This window comes from Uloborus diversus, chromosome 8 (genome assembly GCF_026930045.1).
Source record: "Uloborus diversus isolate 005 chromosome 8, Udiv.v.3.1, whole genome shotgun sequence".
Lineage (NCBI taxonomy): Eukaryota > Metazoa > Arthropoda > Arachnida > Araneae > Uloboridae > Uloborus > Uloborus diversus.
This window is the reverse complement of record NC_072738.1, coordinates 41,948,256-41,968,614: the sequence shown is the minus strand read 5'-3', so window position 1 is coordinate 41,968,614 and position 20,359 is coordinate 41,948,256. Positions and strand designations below refer to the sequence as shown.

At 34.4% G+C, this 20,359-nt stretch overlaps 1 protein-coding gene across 1 annotated transcript in view; it reads right to left on the bottom strand.

The window, feature by feature from the left end:
- Positions 1-7,402: 7,402 nt before the first annotated feature.
- LOC129227488 (cyclin-K-like) overlaps positions 7,403-20,359 on the bottom strand; it is a 98,132-nt gene continuing 85,175 nt past the window's right edge. Inside the window, exon 11 of the mRNA XM_054862061.1 lies at positions 7,403-7,697. Coding sequence (XP_054718036.1) covers positions 7,691-7,697 — 7 coding nt within the window. The 3' untranslated portion in view covers positions 7,403-7,690. The remainder of the gene's footprint in view (positions 7,698-20,359) is intronic.

The window sequence follows — 20,359 nt, the reverse complement described above, 5'->3', positions numbered from 1 at the left end:
TTTTAGAGGGAAATAATGAAAACTAACATTATTTTGAAGAGCTCGAACACTTTCTGATGCTGAAAGCAATCCAAGACACATCGAATGCGTTAATAAATACTCAGAACAAACTGCCTATGTTAAGTCAACAGACATACGTGGAACGCAATAAGGCAATGTTTTAGTTTTTTCGGCAGTTTTGTAAATCACCGCAAGGTAGCGTATTCGAGCGCTGGAGTTGCGAATACTTTAAGTTCCGCTAAAATGAAAAATGAACCATCAAATAATTAAAATTGCAAATCTAGAGCTAAGCCTTTAAAATCAAAAATAACCGGCTTTAAAATTTTATAAAAACTTTAGATCTCAATTAAATGCAAAATTTTACAGGAGGAGCAAAAATGGCAGCAATAATTTCAACCATTGAGAAATATTTTCGTCAATTCTGCATATTTTACGATATACGTTATGATAATCCTCCCGAACAATAAAGAAACTCCAGACAGATTTTGAGATGAGTCTTAGCAATTTTCCTAATTGTCGACAAATTTGAAGAAGCCAAAGACCAAGAGCTAATGTACGTTGGCCTTGCTGATAAATGGGAAAACAGATGATTATTGCCCATAATTGACGATCGCGCCAAGTCCCCAGTTATCGAAATATCTTCATAACTTCTAATAAAAAGAAATCACAAACCAGTGCACCGTAACAACAGGGGAAAAAAAAGAAATCATATATTTGTAATATGCGCTTTTGCATTTATAACTGTCTAAATTAGAACATAACCTTTGATTTAGTTTTTCAAAAAGTATTGATATCCCAACAAAACATAAATGTGAAAAAGAAGCCAAGTTCGGTTGAAATGAGGTACGGGAAAGACGGTGTCACCGACAAAAAAAATTTCAGACCTAAACAGTTATCAAGTTCCATAGCAGTTCCTCATAGAAGTTTGATTTTCCCATGTTCTTCAATTCATTTAGAAAACATTTTTTTACTTTCTTTGATATTGGATTTAAAACTTGGCAAGTTTGAAAAAAAAAATAATAGTGATGACTAAAAAAACTTGCCGCAAGTTTAAAATCCATTTTCAAAGCAAGTAAAAAATTGTTTTCTAAATGAATTGAAGAACATGGGAAAATCAAACTTCTATGAGGAACTGCTATGGAACTTGATAACTGTTTAGGTCTGAAATTTTTTTTGTCGGTGACACCGTCTTTCCCGTACCTCATTTCAACCGAACTTGGCTTCTTTTTCACATTTATGTTTTGTTGGGATTTTTCTTACAGCCGCTCGATCGGAATGGGGACGTGAACTGGCCTGCACGCTCGCCTGATTTAGACTCCTGTGACTATTTCCTGTGGGACTTTCTGAAGTCGCGGGTTTATAAGGATCGTCCAGGAATCCTGGAGGATCTGAAGAACCGCATCCGAGCCGAAACTGCCAATACACCAGTCGATAGTAAGAAAAGTTTAAGGTTGCTCTTTCAAGCCGTCAACATGGAACAGGGTTTTGTTGGAATTCGTCACGCGACATTCTGTCGAGTCGCCCAATTTCAATGGATTTACAGTACTACTCGTCGATTTTCTGGCGAGAAAAATTGCAAACAACTCTGGTTGACGTAAATAAACTAATAATAACCAATGAATTATTATTGACGTCCCACGAGAAAATGAAGAAAGTGACATGCTACCTGGAACTTTTCTCACGAGTCCATTATGATTTATTCCCTCTATTAGAATACTTCCTCCTAGAGCCAAACCGACATAAAGTAACCCTATTATAAGACGTTATTAATAAGCTGGACAAATTAAAGATGTGTTCTTTGCGATTCGTGACACCAGGCACTGAATAACATGGAAGAGTAACAATACTTCCAGTTCCTTCTATTTTTTAAATTAAAATGTCTTATCATTGGAATTAGGAAAAAAAAAATCCCATAAGGTTTCACGTTCCACTTTTATATCTTTAAATTTAATGGATGCACAATAAGCTCATACTATTATGAATAAACAGGGGGCCGAGAAGAAAAATGCTATAAGCATAGCAGGCGATATGATGCTTTAATCACCTAGGTACTGAATGGATGACGCTGCTGAAATTTCACAAAACGAGCAATTAATTTCAATGGCGCCATCTATTCAATAACTTGATAACTAGAAAGGTAGATCTCGGCTTACCAAAATACCTTTCGAGCACGTTTTCCATAAAAGTAATGCAAGGAACGTCATACAAATTTACGCATTTTCTTTCAAATTCATATCCTTGAACTCTCTACGTAACAGAGTTCATGGAACTAAACTGCAGATTTCAGGGAAATGATAAAAATCATTTATAAGGGAGCTAATAAAACATGGCTGATATATATATATATATATATATATATATATATATATATATATATATATATATATATATATATATACAATCTTTTTTTTTCTTGTAGAAATTATAATATTATAAATGCTGAAAAATTTTACATCCTTTTATTACATATGTGAATACAAGTTCATTATTTTCAAGAGTTCGATTTTGAAAATCTTCCTAAATACCTTCGCTATAAATATCTCTTTGTCCAGTTAAAGTAACAAGTTAACAATAAAAGTATTTACACTCTACATTTTTAACAGCAAAATTTTGATTTAATGCTCACTAATATTCAGTTGAAACAATGGTAAAAATTCTTGTTGAATATCATCGCATACAGTACATTTTCGTTTTAATTAAAATCTTTTCACAAATCAAGACAGTTTAAATTTTGGAGACAAGTAAAAAGGTAGAAGAAATTTACATCCAGTATTTTAAAATGGCTCAACATTTTTTTCCATTTTCAAATCCAATCAAATGTTTGTTCTAATATTTTGAAAATACATTCAAATACCAATTCAAATACAGTGAATACCCGTTACAACGAATACCAATACAATGAAATACCCTTTTCAACGAAAGTCCCGATTTAATATCCATTGCATTCCGTTGTAATGAAATTACCGTTACAACGAACAAAATTTGCGGTCCCTTGGTGTTCGTTGTGACGAGATTTCATTACATAAGAAGAAGAAGATGAAGAAGAAGAAGGGATACTGGATCCCTTCGTTTAAAGGGATACATGATCCCAGGATTAAGTATCCATATGACAGTATAAACATAATGAAAACAATATAAATGTTAGATAAAAAAATACCTTTGTGCTGAACAGTAATGTAAGACAAACAACGTTAGAAGAAGCAAATTTGTGCTTCTTCTAACGCTGTTTGTCTTACATTAATATAAATGTTGTTTACTTAGTTGACATTAACTGTAAACATTCAAAACCATGTTAACGTAATAAAATTTATCATAGTTTGAGTGATAGATTTAAACAATCACTACAGTAAACATGCTAAACAATAAAAAAACAAGATCGCTCTTGTAACCCACATAACACCTCAAACATCTAAACTTTAACTAACTCTACAGATAAATTGTGTTCTGATCAGCCAAATGAGCTTGAACAAGTTGAAATAGATGTCAAATCTTCGTTTGAAAGAAGAAAAAAAAAATGATTTTGCTATAGTTAGATTTACAACAAAAAAGTGAGTTGCCCATTATGTAGACCCATTTGCGGATAGAATGCAAAGTTGGATTTCTAGAGTTTGAAATAAGGTAATATGCTTAATCAATCTATTTTTCCTGAAAAATTGACAAAATGTGTTAAGCTGCACACTTCCAGTTGGGTTGAGCGGACCTTTAAGAACTACAACAAACGAACTGTTTGCAATTGACTTTTTCAGGTTTTGAAAACATAAGTTAGGCTTTTTTTTTATAAGTACACTGATACTTACATTTTTTTCCCCTCTTTTTAAAAATTAATTCAATTGATGAAACTCTTAATTTTATTATTGCAAGACAAGAAGCAAATAAAATGATTTTCGTGCTTGTCATCCTATTTTTTACTTTCTTCTATATCTAATATATAGAAGAAAGTATTGGATTCGTGCAAATTTTCGAATTTCGAATTTTGACGGATTCGAACGTTTTGAGGTGTGCTGAGTCCATTTCGATCATTTTTGGAAAATGTCTGTCTGTCTGTATGTGTGTGTGTATGTGTGTCACGTCTGTGTGTGACCAGTTTTTTGTGGCCGCTCTACAACAAAAACTACCGCATGAAATCGAACGAAATTTGGTACACATATGTGCCCCTATGTGAACGTGTGTCCATTAGTTTTTGGCGCGAATTCCTCTAAGGGGGGTGGAGCAATGGGACGTTTTTCGAGTTACGCGTGCTTGCTATTCCTCAGGAAGTAACTGGCGGAATCAAACAAAATTTGATCCATATGTTGGTATTAACAGGAACAGGTGCTGATTCAATTTTGGTGTCAATAACTCAAACGGGGGTTGAGCTATAGAACGTTTTTTGTCGTCAATTGTGACTGCTGTATCTCAAGAAATAATGAACGGAATGAAAGAAAAATTTATCGGCAAGTAGCCCTTAGTGGGTATAAGAACTGATTTTATTTTTGTGTCAACAGCTAAAAAGGGGGTAGCGCAATCACCCGTTCTTTTTTTCCATTTTGAGTGCCCTATCTCAAGAAGTAATGCTACGTTCTGGTTGAAATTTGGAATATATGTGAATCCATCTGTAAACAGGCTTTGGTTCTATTTTGACGCCGATCGCTCCAAGAGGTGTTGATTTTTTTTTTTTTTCGAATAAAAATATTTTTATTAATGCAACAATAAGAAAGATAAATCGTAATAGATTGTCGTCTGCGTATTTCTCGTGATTTTAATTGTATGGAAATGATAGGAAATATTATCGCAATGATTTAAAATTTTTAACTGTTGCCATCTTATGTTTGTTAACAAATAAAATATTTGTAATTCATTCAAGCAAGGCTTTTAAAATAACTTTCAATTTTCGCTCTTTGCTTTGCTTTCGCAATAATTCAGACATTGGGATAGTCGTCAAGTTTTTGCATGTGTCATTTTGTTTTTGTTGGGAATATTGCTTCCTCGTCAAGCATGGGGAGGGATCAGAAAAAAAAAAGAAAAATATAGAAGAAAGTTTCGTGATGGCCACAACATACTAGTTTTTATTTGTTGTAATTTTAGCTTCTTAATGCTACTTTTAAAAAATTGTTAGTTTTATTGATAAAATATAGTATTTTTTGTTCACAACTGTATTGGATAATAAGTAACTGATCAAAAACATCATAAGTTCATGAAAGTTGTGTACATTTTATTTTTTTACAAATGTCTACATGAAATTTGAAACTATGTTCTTTTGGGTTCACATTACTATAATCTGATAAAGAAAATTAGAAATGGTGTTATTGTTTAGAAACATTATGTAGAAAACTAAAATCCATAAATAAATTGCCAATCTAATGAAAAGTCTACGTATTTTCTCATTGGGATCAAGTATCCCTCATGAAGGGATCTTGTATCTCTTTATGTGGGGATACATGATCCCTTTATGAAATTTTTGAAAAAAAAATATTTTACCAAAATTATCTGTTTAATTTCAACTTAAAAAAAAATACTGTCAGATAAAGGAAAAAATTACCTTTGTCCACGTACTTTTTTTTAAAAAAACACTGATAATTTGCGGCAGAGAAAAAAACTGAAAACTAAAGCGGAGATCAAGTATCCCCAGTCTCCCCTACTGTGAAAAATCCTTCTTAATTTTTTAGCTTAAAATAAAAAAAAGTACATCTAAAAAAGTATTTTTGGACAACATGGTACATAAATTAAGCTGTTTCACCATTGTGATTCCCACAAAATATTTCACTTTCATCACATTGGGGTGACATAAATAAACAATAATAATGATTTTTTACAGTTCTTTTTACAATAAGGACACTACTTTAACAATTCTCAGTATTTTCGAAGCTAACAATGCAATATTCATCACTCCGTAAAATTTGAAATGAAAATATACCCGATAAATAAACATGCATGTAGTTTTATTTTCTTTCTATGGCTTAACTCCTAATTTAAAATTTGATAAAAAGCAATATACAATGATACAGCTATGTTACAGAGCTTTTGTGCACACAAATGCGTATATTTTTACATTTAATATAAAATTTCAACTTACTTGAGTTTGACCGTTTCGGAATTAATTCCTCCCAAATAAAAAGTACAGCAACAATTAAACATAGTAATAATATTTAGCACCCTTAATGCGTTTGGTTTACCCCCAGTTTCGCCGACATTTAACCCCCCCTTTAAGTATTGAAACTGAAAAACAGTGGGGGGGGGGGGGGGGTCATGTCGGGGAAATTGGATGAGTGGGGGCACCATGCATTCCAATTTCCGAACATTGGTAAACAAAACTACAAATCTTAAAATGTACTCGATTTTATTCCGAATCACAAAGATGCATGCGAAATTTTACTACACAACTCAAGAATACGGAAATATAAACAAAGTATTATAAAATAATGTGTATAATAAGAGTGCGACAGAATAATACTAATCAAAGTCAAAAATTCCCATCCTACAGTCTGATTGTATGGAAAGACAAACATCCGTTTTACATCCGGAAATGGACGAATTTATGATTTTTTTTACCGATGTCAGCTTTTGCAGAAGCAGAGTTTCATTCAAATGGGCGGAATACGCGCATCAAGTTTTTACTTTTCCCCCTTATTCACATAGATTCGTCTTAACTGGACGTTTGAAAATTCCATGCATTCCGTGGTTGGACAGTACGAAGCTATTAGTTCTTAATAGCGTGAAATGTATACTGCTTCAAGCTTCATAGCACAGGAACTGAAATAGTGTGATCAGAGTACTTTATGTAATTTTGTGTAACTCACTGCAAGCCGCAAAATTTAAAAAGTTTCTTTCCATGAAAATGGCGAAAGTGAGCATGGACCTTCATTGTTCTCAGGCACTCGTATAGCAGTACTATGTAAATAAATTTAGTTTACTGATATCAATGATTATTGCTATTACACTTTTACTTAGCTAAGATTTCTTTCTTTTTTAAAACACTTTTCACATGCAGTACAAAAACACTTCTTCGAGAAACAAGGTACGATCCAGTTTTGAAAATGGAATCGAATAGTTGTCGCTTGTTACTTTAAATGAATGTCTGTAACAAAAATAAACTGAAAAAATAACACGGGACATATCTAACAACGTGGCACAGTTCATTTTAATGTGTCCCGCGATCCATATTCTATCCCGACATCATTCCAAAGAATAACTTTGAGTCAATGAACTTGAATCAAGGCGCAATCCTTGTTCATCTTAAAAAAAAAAAAAAAAAAAAAAAAAAAAAAAAAAAAAAAAACTCGGATTCACTCAAGATGAAACCAAGCGTAATCCCAATTTCCCATTCTAAAAGACAACTCTGAATCAATAAAGATGAGATGTGGCTAATGTATGTTCAACGGTATCATATCAATGTAAGAAAACGGCTCTGAGCAAATGAAGATGAATAATCCGGCACAACAATTTCTGAAGACGAATCCTCTGGTACAACATGGAATACGTAAGTATGGCGCAATCCTTGTTCATCAGCATCATCATTCGGTAAATTATCTCTGATTCATGCAAGATGAATAATCCAATTTTATCGACGACACTGACTCAATAGATAAATCCTGGCATAGTCCATGTTCATCAGTGTCATCATTCGAAAAAAAAAACAGCTCTAGTCAAATGAAGATGAATCTTGAAGAAGAAGATGAATTCTCTGGCACAGCAACTCCTGAATCATGTAGCATTAAGAACTAGAAAAACAAACTGGAGTTAGTTGATTGTATAGAGTATCTACATATTATTCGGAATATGAATTTTTAAGTTCTACGCATTGATTCATGAGCAAAAATGAAAACGTTATTTAAAACAGATGGATAGAAAATTTTATTAACAGAAATATTACTAAGATAATATTAAAACAAATCGAAACAAGATGAAAACAAACGTGTACATACATTACTCCTTTAAGGATCATAATGGGATATAAATGCAGATTTCGTAGTTGGGGAAAAAAAAAAAATCAGGTTACAATACTATTACAAAAAAAAAAGGGAAAGAAAGAAAAAAGAAAAACAGGACAAGAATTAAGAGATTTTTAATATTTTCAAACGTGTATAGTGATCATATATACAAGGTCCAGCTATTAATTTCCAGGACTGACGTAAATGTAGGAAAACGAAAAACGGGAAGATGGCACTAATGATTGCATATTGAAGAGCGTTTTCTTGCGCATGTGCAGCGCAATCGGCACCATTCTGAAATAAGTGGTTCTCGTGGAAAGGCGCATTAAAACGTAGCTATAAAATTCCTGTCGTCGAAGGAAAATGGAGCGAAGAATTAACATTAATTTTTGCTTTAAATTGGCGAAGACAGCTGCAGAAACATATGAAATGTTGAAATAAGTTTACGGCGAGGAAGCGTTATCCCGCTCAAGAACTTTTCAATCGTTTCAACACTTTCGGGACGGGCGCAAAAGCGTCGATGATGATCCACGCACAGGTCGGACGCAGTCCGTACGCAAGGTGGAAGCAATTGAAAAAGTTCGCATTATGGTGACAACAGAATTTGAAGAGCTACGTTTCAGCCTTCAGCTCAGTTACGGCCCAACTGGATCGACTGAGCCCCAATCAAGGATGAAATGCAGCCTCCGCACAGGAGTGCCCCAAATTTAAATTTTCGGGAGGGCGGTAAGTCCAGGGCTGTGGAGTCGGACCGATTTTGGGGTAAAGGAGTCGTAGTCGTTAGAAAACATGCCGACTCCGATTTTCTTTTTTTCATTAATATTCACTGACTTTCCTTGCAGTTTTTTAAAAACCGACTACCGTTTGGTTCGATTACATATATAAAGGCCTACTACTAAGAAGATATCTCATTGGCAACCAGCTGGCTTAATTGGTTATCGAACTTTCTGTAATAGCTACCTATGCCGTCCCCTAATTTGCTTGTTTTTTTTTTTTTTTTTTAAACTCTATTTAACTAATAGTAACTGTCGCAAACGGTTTTGTTGCCAAACATTTTCCAAGTAATCACTTTCAAATAAAAATAATAATACATTTTTTGCTTCGATCTCAGCTATGAAATAGTAAAAGGAATGTACCTCTTGAGCAAGTCAGGGCTCGTAGCTCGGGAGGAAACTTCTGAGGGTGTTCGGTAAATATAAGTGTTGGCGTGAGTGAACACGCGAATCCAAAAGATCCAAAAAATATACCTGTTTTTTAAATCTAAAGAAAATATCTATATGCTTGCTTCTCTCTAAAAAGTGTGAAATAAAATAATATGACTTCCTGGTTACAACACTCAAAACGCCTTGCTTATTCGTAGAAATGTCTCTTGGAACACTAAAGAACGAACACTCATAAAAATGTTTCCCACGTATAAAACTAAAAACAGAGTGGTTTCTTCAACACTGTTTTTAAGATACGCTGTATCACAACCCATGCTTAGGAATGAGTTTTCAATTATTCTAAAAAAAAAAAGAAAGAAAGAAGGACACTTCCAGAGATAACAATTTTAAAAAATCTATAGATAAAAATATTTCTGAGGCTTAAACTCTAAATGGTTAAATTTTAAAGCTCTGATGATAATTTTTATCACCAAGGAAAACGTAAAGGAATAGAGGTGAAAAAAGAACACATAATGATTGTAGCTCTGTCCTTACAACTCAAAGTCAATAAAATAAATAAACCCGTAACATTTGCTTTGTGCACACCCTATTGTAAGATAAATAATAGCTGGAATTCCTAATGATTGACAAACGTTCATTTTCTTTTTTTTATCCATACGCATGAAGATTCTGGAGTTAAAGACATGTCAACAAAAATATATGTATATACAATGAAATATTTTACATAAAATCAAAAATCTGAAATTTAAAATAATGGGGCAGTCACAAATCAAAAAATCGGTGAAAAATAAATTTCTTGACAGGGTAGCAGCCAATTTTCCATGAAAAAGACCTCCGGTTCCGACAATTTCTAAGCCTGCGACTCCGATTCCTAGACCGCAAAATCAGTCTGATTCCGACTCCGCAAGCACTGTTAGAGTCCATTACTTTGTGGAAAATTGACCGACTCCCCAGGTCTGGTAATAACAGGGGTAAGAGAAGCTAATCAACAAAACGGAAGAAGTTGAAAAAAAGTATTCCCACCCAAGACTTCCGCCTCAAAAAATACCTCTTTGTCTCCGCTAAATTTCTTTATCTAAAATTACACAATTGGATGTTGGAGGAAGAAAAAATATCCTGATCTTTTCATTGATTTTTTTCTTTTAGCAAAGAGAACTTTTACCATGGAAATGGAGGGGGATGGGGCAAATTTTAAAGTATCTAAAAGAATGGAAATTTGACAAACGACGAAAAAGTATTGCTTCTGTAAACTATAGTTGGGGGAAATCTGACCTGGCAGCATTGTGAAAACTACGCAGATCCTAATCACAGCGTTGCACTGCTGCCAGGTTAGATATGCCCCAACAATAATAACCAACACAATACTGCCGTGCGCAGGTAAAGGGCAGTAACTACACATTTATCATTTATTTGCGTTTCTGTCATCTATTATTGTACGTTAGCTTTATTGCAAGAGCTTGCTTATTCGGTTTCTGCTGAAAAAAAGGGGCGAAAATAGCGTCTGATTCCAACATTTCCTGATTGTTAGTATTGAATCTAACACACATTTCTTCAATTATCTCGAAAGCTCATTTCTGCAGATACTGCCGTTTACCTACCCCACGCCAGAATACTAGTACTGTTTACTGTTGTAGTAAAAGATGCCAAATTTTTCAAAGGATTTTTACAAAGTTGATTTTTTTTCACTATTATTATTATTATTAATGTAGTGAAAACATTTACAAAATATTACTTTCTACTTTTACAGAAAGAAAACGTGTATTTTGAAGCAATGTTTAGTCGATAGATTCTGTAAATAGGGTGAACTTATTCCCCCCCCCCCATATAGGTAATAGTATATTTTTATTCCAACAATATCCGGGAGGGGGGTCCCCCCAAAATTTAACGTCACTTTTACAGCTGAATTTCAAAATTAAACAGAGGTTATATAGAGCAGTCCGAAAATAGGAACAATCTAACAATAGGCCAATAGTGACACAGAAGGGTGAGGGGGACGGATATTTCTAAGATAAATCGATTTTTTAAACTGAAGTTTTCTAACCCCAATTGAACTTGAACACGTTCCAGTCAAAATCGAAACAATCAAGTTTTCTATTCGATCGTTTTTATACGTAGGCGAAAAACTTCGCTACATACTTGTTGCTTTTTGACTTTTTTAAATAAAAAGCCACTCTTACACGAATATCCGAAGTTATTTTAGTGGAAAATAGGGGAATGACGGTAACTTAAAGGAAAACATGAATAAATAGTCTAATTTATGCAAAAAGTCAATATTTTTTATAACGAAGTAAAACTGCAAAGCTTGAAGAACAGTTTGCAGTAACCTAATTTGAATAAAAGTTTAAGGAACTATTTTTATCGTTTATTTAACTACACCATGCATCGAGCGGCAATGCCCGACATGGTAGTGTAATTGCAGTCAAAGCTTGGATACAGCCGTTCTGTACTCAGAGCCAGAGTGACGTAAGTTCAAAAATTGAGATTTTCTGTTTTATAAGTGCACTAGCTGTACCCGACGCGCGTTGCTACGCCAACAAAAAAATACATCATTATACTGATTTTCATGACAATCGGTTGAACGGGGCAGAAGTTGCTACTCTGCAGTGCCACCTGTTGGCGAGTGGCTTCAATGAGCATATTATGCACCTTCTCCGTGGAAAAATACATATATACAGTCGACGCTCGATATAACGACCATCTCTGTCCCAGAGAAAAAGGTCTTTATAACGAGTGGTCGTTATAAGAGGTATAAATTTAAAAAATGTACACCGTCATCATGCATGCCCAAGTAAATGCCCAAATATTTTTTATCATAGGAATTTTTAGAAAAGTCGTGTGCAAAATATTATGACAGAATATTAAACAAGTTTTAAAGTAGAAAATATAGGGAGGAAAATGTTACACACTTTCAAATCTGCTACTACTACTACAACAATTTCTGAAGATAAAACCAGAAACAGAGGTCTGCCTTTTTAGCAGACGTGATGTTTGCAAAACATTATTTTCTGTTTCAGATATAGGTGATAAATTGTGTTTCTCTTGCTTTCCAAAGAAACATTTAAAAGTCCCTCGAGAACCCCAAATCTTTAAAACCACTAAATTCAAACACCAAACTACCAATACATCTGTCAACTCCCTTTTCTAAGGAATCTGGAAATTTCTCGATTTTTCCTCCCATTATTTTTTCTGTGCTAGCTGTGGTGAATGGTAATCTCCCCCTCCACCCCTCTTAAAGTTGGATTTGACATTGAAAACTTCAGGCAGATGTCCGTAAACAATAATGTCATTCCAAGCTACAAATTTGTTTTATTGGAAAGAACACAAGAAATAGCGTCCGCTGATTCGGTCGCTGTATTGGATTAGTCGATACAGAATGGTCGTTATAACGAAAGCAAATTTCTGGCTCTGAGGTACAAAACTAAGAACGGCAAAAGTCACTGTGTATGTGTTTTATGAGCGGTTTATACATATGTATGTGAGCACTACAGGAGGCTTTATGGATCACTTCCGACATACTGTAACTACATATTGCGTACAACGAAACCACATTTCATTATCTATCTCGAATTCTTTGCAAAACAGCAGATTTCCAGATACCTATCCTATTCGATTGGAAGCAAACCCTCTGGTCCAGCGGAACGGCGCAGGTCTGCAAGAAAAATTTGACCGGCCCTCATATACTTTTACTTGTTTACTTAAAAAAATAATAATAAAAATAACAATTAAAAAAAAATTAAATTCAAAATAATAATGATCATTATAGTCGTAATTAAACATAAATGAGAAAAATAAAATAAATACCTTAATAAAATCAAAACGAAACATGCATTACATTTTTACCTTTAATTTTGAGATTTCTTTTCGTTATTTTCCTCTTACTCAACATATTAACTGCAGCTATTACTTACCTTTTCGTTTTAATTTCGTTGCAGGGAGGTCAAAATTAAAATTTTACAATTAACCCATGAAAAAGGGGTCTAATTTCTATTAAAGATACATAGATGAAGTTTTTTTCCTGGGGGGGGGGGACTCACCGGTCGGTGGGTCAGAGAAGGTTGAGAAAAGTTGATCTGGACCATCATCGCACAACTGTTATCAATGTGAGCTGGTTTTAATCACAAAACTAGAGTTACATCAGCAAAACCCATCAGCTTACCTGAACGCCATTCTCCTTCAATCTCGCAGTAGCCGCCATATTGAGCTTGAATACTTTTATTGACACATCAAAGCATTACAAAAACAAAAGCATGAACGTAGAGCTATTAAGTTCCTAAAGCTTTTTTTGTTAGTTGGTTGTAACCTGCTTCTTAAACTCCGAACTATACTTCGTTGGAAAAAAAAATATTTTTGTGGATACTTGATAAATTTTGTAAACTTTGTAAATATACTTCGTAAAAAAATATTGATTTTTGTGCAAATATTATAATTTATTCCTGTTTTACGTTAAGTGAGCGTCATTATATCCATAGGGTAAAATACCATATGGGGCATCCGTACTTTTTTTGATAGAAATCAAGCACTGAATGTTAGTCATCATCTTAGCATTATTTCAAGTTGGAAATGAGGATAGATGCATTTTAAATCCAATTTATTTGTGAAAACAGGCTTCGCAGTCAAAATTTCGACAAAAAAATTGGAATTTTCTCGATGGCTCCATGGCTATTTAAGTTATTAAGAATATCATCCAGAAATTCAACCACAAGTATGCAATTCGCCAAGGAAGAGGAGAGCAGTGTTGCACAGACGCGGCGGCCGCCAACGATCTTGATTTGCCTGTGCACTGAAGTTTCGTGTTTTGCTAAGATTTTTCAATTACGATCTCAGATTTGAATATCTTTTCTAAATAGTTGTTATATACTCATACAGCAGTGACGAATCTAGGGGAAACAAGCCGAAAACAGCAAATCCACCCCTTTTCTGCTTTTTCCGTTGTAACTCGAAGTATAAACTTGGAGGTGGAAGGTGGGTTAGGGAGGAAATGTCAAGCTTTTGCCACGCTCGGAAAAATCAAACATCCAGAACAGACAGAATCAACATTTTAGGAACTATTTTTCCATGCTAATAAAATACCGTATTAAAATTGGCAATACGGCCTAAAACCAAGGATTCTCCCTCTCCTCTCATACGTATTTCCCTTTATTAATTAATCTCATTCTTCTTGGTCTTCATTGGAAAGAATCTGCCCCAAAAGTCACAGTAAGTCAGTCGAAGCCAATATTTTAAAGAACTACTTCAATAAAAGGAAAATTATTTATCTTGAATAAAACATCCTAAGTTAAAACTCGAATAACCACACAAAAAGTTGAAATAGTACCTTCAAAGGAAATGTTTCTATTGTTCAAGAAGAAAAAACGAAATAAGAAACTGTTCCACAACCTTTAACCACCACTAGAATTATAAAAATCCTGTAGGTAGTTTTCTTTCTTTCTTTCTTTTGGAAAAAATAGAAACGGCGAAGAAAAAAAGTGATGTTTGTCCCATTCAGTAAAAAAAGGTAAACATACCCGTTATTGCACCACTAGTTAATATACCCGTCATCGATGAGAACGTAAAGGTGAAATGACACGTAACGCCCATGTAAAAAAAAATGACACGTAATGGAAAGTTACTTATGAAATATATATTTATCTCTGCTGCTATTCGGCATTTGCAAACCACCCCCAGAAATCTTCACGTTCTCTTGTCAAAATATATTTCCTCTCTTGCCAAAGGCTCGCTTATTTGTTCTTCCCCTGTATTCCGTGAGCTCCGTTGTTTGAAATGTGTTTGAAGAGTCTGCGTGTTGCATTTACTTTTCCATCGAAGACTTTTTTTTTTCTTTCCGTTTGTTTATTTTTCGATTTCGACGAGATAGTCAAACGTGGCAGATTGAATAAAATAACCGAATAGGAAAAAGTTATAAATGTTTTGCATACATGTGTGTTGAGGGGGGGGGGAGAGCTACGTTCAAAAAATTTTTGAGCACGACTTCGAAATTTTTCGTCTTGTATGCTTAAAGACGGTTTTCTTTACCCAGTGTACATAACCTTTTGAGAATGTCTTTGCATGCAAATCTATTTCAATGCTAATTCGACAGCTTAAAATTGAACTTCCAGGATTTTAATTTCGAAAAATTTACGGAGTAGAGCCCGTGAATCATCTCAGCCAAAAATCATCTAAAGATGGTTTAAAATAGTGTTTTTAATGTTTCAACTTCGAAAATTTTTTAAGAGTGCCCCCGAATCTGCTTTCCTAAGTTCACCAGAAACTGGATGAATTTGCGTTTTTAACACTCCAGTTTCGGAAATTATCAAAGAAGAGTCTTACTTTTACCTCACCAAACACATCATAAAAGTTTTCAGACTTTCGATTTAAAAGCAAATTATTTTCGGCAAAATGGCCCCAAATCCTCCCCCCAAAAGTTCCCCTAAGAAAAACAAAAAATTGTTTTTTACATACTTCAGCTTAAAATTGGGCTTTTAATATTTAAACATTTCCGGGGGGAAAGGAATCACGCAATTCCCCTATTTTCGCTAAAGATGGCCTAAATCAGCGTTTCTTAATTTCTTTGATTCGTGGAATCCTTTTAAATGCTCAGTTTTTTCGTGGAACCCTTATTTTTTTGTCAATAGTTTGCAGTGGTGTAGCCAAGGTTCTGTTTTAGAGGGAGCCCAGGTTCTTATCCCAAAGAGACTATCACATTAACTATGACTTTATTATAGACCATGGTAATTACTACTAACTGCTAATTATTATTTATTATTATAAAACACCAAAAGAAACTACTATATGTGGCTAGTGCCCCCAAAAAGGGGGGGGGGGTGAGGCAGGTTTAGAGGGCGACACACCCTTAAAGCTAAATTTTTTCTTCAAACATTGGGCAATTGAATTTTTACATCATTATTAATGGATTGACCTTCTTACAAAAAGGTGAAAAAAGGACTCAAAAAGCGGGACTATATGACCACAGAAGATTCCCTCCTAAAAAATCAAAGTTCTTTTTTAACTTTTATGGAATGATAACATAAAAAAAGCATAAAACAAGCACTTTTTAAGTCAGGTTTTTTTAAAACACGAGAATAGATCATCACTATCATTTTTCATTCGACCCTTTGTTTTAAACTTTGGTAAACTAAGAAAAGTGGAGGTGCAAAGCACCTTTACTGCAGTGTTGCCAGATTGGGGGAAATTTCCCCATTTTGGGGAAATCTGGTGCTCTCTGGGGAAATGGGTTTTGAGGGGAATTCTTTGGGGAAATTTTTTTTCTTGGGGAAAACCTGGGGGAAAAAAGAATTTTTTTTTTGTATTTAGATTCGCGTCAAGAAGTAGTACGTAGTTACATTGTTTGTATCAAACAGCGTTGGTTTAGCCTTTGCTCAACTTTATGGAATTCGCATTTCGTATTATGTGGAATATTATGCTACGGAATTGGCAATAATAGTTCTGCGTGAGTAACTAGTTGATACGTAAAACAGGTAAAAATAAGTGTGATGAAGAATGTTCTTGGATAAATGTATACAAAAAAGATAGTTTAAATGTACATACAGAAGCAGAGTAGCCAATGCAAGAAGAAAAAAAAACATTTGGCTATTTCTTATCTTTCGATCAGGAGCTTGTATTTATGACTAATGGCACTCGCAAGGCTTTGCCCGTAGTAGAAAATTAAAAGGTCTTTTGGTTCCCCTGTATATTTTCAAATAATGCATGATAAACTTCTCGCCAATTGATTTGCCTACGTTATGATAGCTTGGTAATTTACTCGTTCATCTTATGATAATTTTGGTCGGTCGAATTTTCGAAATCGCTTCGAGGTGCACACCCCCATGCTACAAACTATCTTTTTGCCAACGTTCATAAAAATCGGTAGATCGGTCTAGGCGCTATGCGCGTCACAGAGATCGTGACAGACAGAGAGATATCCAGACAGAGAGACTTTCAGCTTTATTATTAGTAAAGTTAAAGAAAGATAAAGAAGACAAAAAAAAAAAAAAAAGCGAAAATGGGAAGAAAAAAAGTTGGGGAATTTTATAAGAAAATTTGGCTATTTGGGGAAAAAATTTTTTTTCAAAAGACAAAAATATCAGAGGAAGTCGATTCAGTTTATGAAAATATTAGTGGAAAAATAATTTTTGAATTTGGGGAATTTTGATAGAAAACATCGCTTTTTGGGGAAAAGTTGGAAGGGAATTGGGGAAATCTGGATTTGACCATCTGGCAACACTACTATTGAAAGTGAGAGGGCAATTGCACGCCTTTCCCCCTCGAACGATCCGCCCTATGCCTATTTGTGATTCTGAATATTTTTAAAAGGAATAAATAACCTCAGAATTTATGCATGAGTTGCATGATTAAAATATTTTCTTAGTTAGGAAAAGAAATACTAATGTGTTTTACTTGCAATAGAGTTAATAATTCACTAAAATTTACAAAGAAAAAGCTTTTAAAACTTAAAAACTAAAATGTTTCTTATTTTACAACACTTTTTAAAGTTAATTATAAATCAGAGACTTTGATGTCACTGTTTGATATGTTGACTTAAATTGGTCCTCACTCGTTAAATATTAAAATTGTGCTTTCAACTACTGACAGATACTAGGAGAGTGGATAGTTATTATTGTTGGTATTAATAGTAGAATATTTGAAATTTACGCCAAAAATCGTAATTTTAAGCAATATTTGGTAATGATGCAGGAAAGGGAATTTGGGGTGTCCTTCCATAAGTTTTTCAACATTGAAGTCACTTTTAAACAATCTATGGTGATATTAGAAGTCAGTAGCTTCTTCCGGATTTTTGTCGAAATTGAAGTGTTTAAAGTGGGAAAGAGGTGCTTTATGACTGATCTTGGAAACATTTCGAAGTTGAATCTTAAAAGCACAATTTCAGGTGACAAATAAAATTATTCCTATAGCGGCTAACCCTGACGGGTCGTAAAGCTCAGATTAGTATACGAAAGTAAAAGTAAAATTTTTTTTAATTTTGGGAAAGCGTTTTGATCGATTTTGAAAGTGATAAATTTGAAAGTTGTGGAATGAAAACTTGCAAGTCTCATGGAACCCCTGAGAGAGCTTCTTGGAACCCTGGGGTTCCGCGGAACACCATTTAACAAACGCTGGCTTAAATTTAAGTTTTTAAACCTCCAGTTTCAGAATTTTTTCTAAATAATCTTCCCTCCCTCCTATATTTAAGTCACCAAAGACAAGTAAAAGTTGCATGATTTCAATTTCGAAAATTATTCGGGCGAGCCTCAAAGTTTCATCTCTCTTGAGTCATACAAAAATAACTTAAAGCTGAGTTGTTACTAATTCAACTTCGAAAATGTTTTAAGAGACAGCAGCCTAATTCTTTCCCCTGTATTCTCAGAAAATTCCCCCTTACTATTCTTTTGCAACCTCTGATATTCAAAGGTCAGATATGATTTGCGATGTGTGCCTCAATAGTGCTTCACATCTTTTCTAATGTACCTCCTATTTAGTAACCGCCCATAAAAATAAGATTTAACTTATTTCCCGCAGGGTTGCCCAGCCCCTAAGATCAAGGGCGCACCCCCCCCCCCTCTAAAAATTTCAATGGCGCAGTCTGCGCCATGACCCTAAATTTATCTAGGGCCTTTTCACACCTGAGGACCACTTGGTACCCTTCCGAATACTAAGCGGAACACATACGATAGAAATGTTTTCACAATAATTATATTAGGTGAAATAAGATAAATCCAGACGTTTTCTCACATAAAATTAATTACAACTTGTGCGTGAATCTCTTCAAATAGGCAAAATGAGAGTTAAGAATTTCCCCCCCCCCCCCATCAAATTCGTCAAAATCACGTGATTTATTTCTTTATGAGTTAATCTGAGCTCATCTTCATTTAGAAATTTGTTCTTATTTATCTTTTTTGTTCTGAACGATGGGAAATAGCATGTAAGTATTGAATATTTTTTTTAATCAAAGAAAAAAAAAGTAAGCCACCTCAGAAAAATCGCGTTCACATGGATCATGGAATTCTCGGCCCCTTTGTTTTCGGAAACAATCTAACTGCGTAACAAAGGACACATTATAAAACAAGAACTAGTGAAAAAATGCTTTTAAATTCATGACTTGAAACAACGTCGCCTAATGCTAAATCCCTATTGCTTTCTCGCTTTTGACATAAGAGCACAAACTTAAAACTGTTCAGAGATCACAGCCACCTATCAGACATATTAAAATTAATACGGTGCATAAGTATCATGAAGGGGGGGGGGGGGGGCTGCTAGAACCGAGTTAAATTTCAAAACCTTAGATTATTTAAAGCTTTAAGTGTCAAAAAAAAAAAAAAATTCACATGAATTGATATGGTTAACACCGATATTCAATTCGAGGACATCCCCAAAAGATATGACGCTTTGAAGGGGAGGGGTTTTTGTGAAATTGTGACAAAGGGGAAGTAGGGGCTAACACAGCGGCGGCTCTAGTAGTTTTGCCGGATCAGACGATATTGACCAGTGCCGCTCCCTCGTCTTAATTTTATATAATTAAAAACTGAGCGTATGTACCTATATATGTCCGAGTTATTTCTTCCGAACGCCAATAAACTGACCACCGAACCAGCTATCGATCGGTTCGTTATTTTTCCGTCGTCATGTTTGGCTATTTAACATAATCCTCCGATAAAAATTAGAGAAGATATCAGTTGAAAACTATTAATTATAAAACTTAGATTTCGTCACAAAATCCCTATTTTTCGAAGGCTTTCCTCCATTCAAATTATCATTCAGAGCTTCAACTTTCTGTAGAACAATGTAACATACAAATATATTTGTTCAAAAATAAAGTCATGGGGTCGATTAACTAACTAATAATTATGCATCATTTCCGGCATTATTTTTTTTTCTGCATAAGATAAAAAATGATATTTATAGAGCGGAAGAGAGGCTCTAATTTCGTACTCATCATCAAAAACCTGAGCAGCAGCCCAGAATTGCAAAGGGCTGTCCACAAAGGATTTCACTTTTTTTCATCATATTTGACTCCCTCCTCCCCCTTTTGTTGTGAAATGTCATCATCTCATCCCATGCCCCAGGTCACGTTTTATATTACATGAGCATATTTTAATAATTAAAAAAAAAAAAAAACCGTTATGTTACACTTCTTATTAGCCCAGGCACGGCTACTGGGGTAGGCGACCGGTGCCACCGCCTAGAGCGGCAGATTTTGTGATGACAAAATGTAAGAAGGTTAAAAAGAGAAACGCTTCTGATCCTTAGTTGCTTTTTTTTTCCTTTGCAGCAATAAGTGAGTGTGCTTGATAATTTTCAAAACATATCTGTATTACT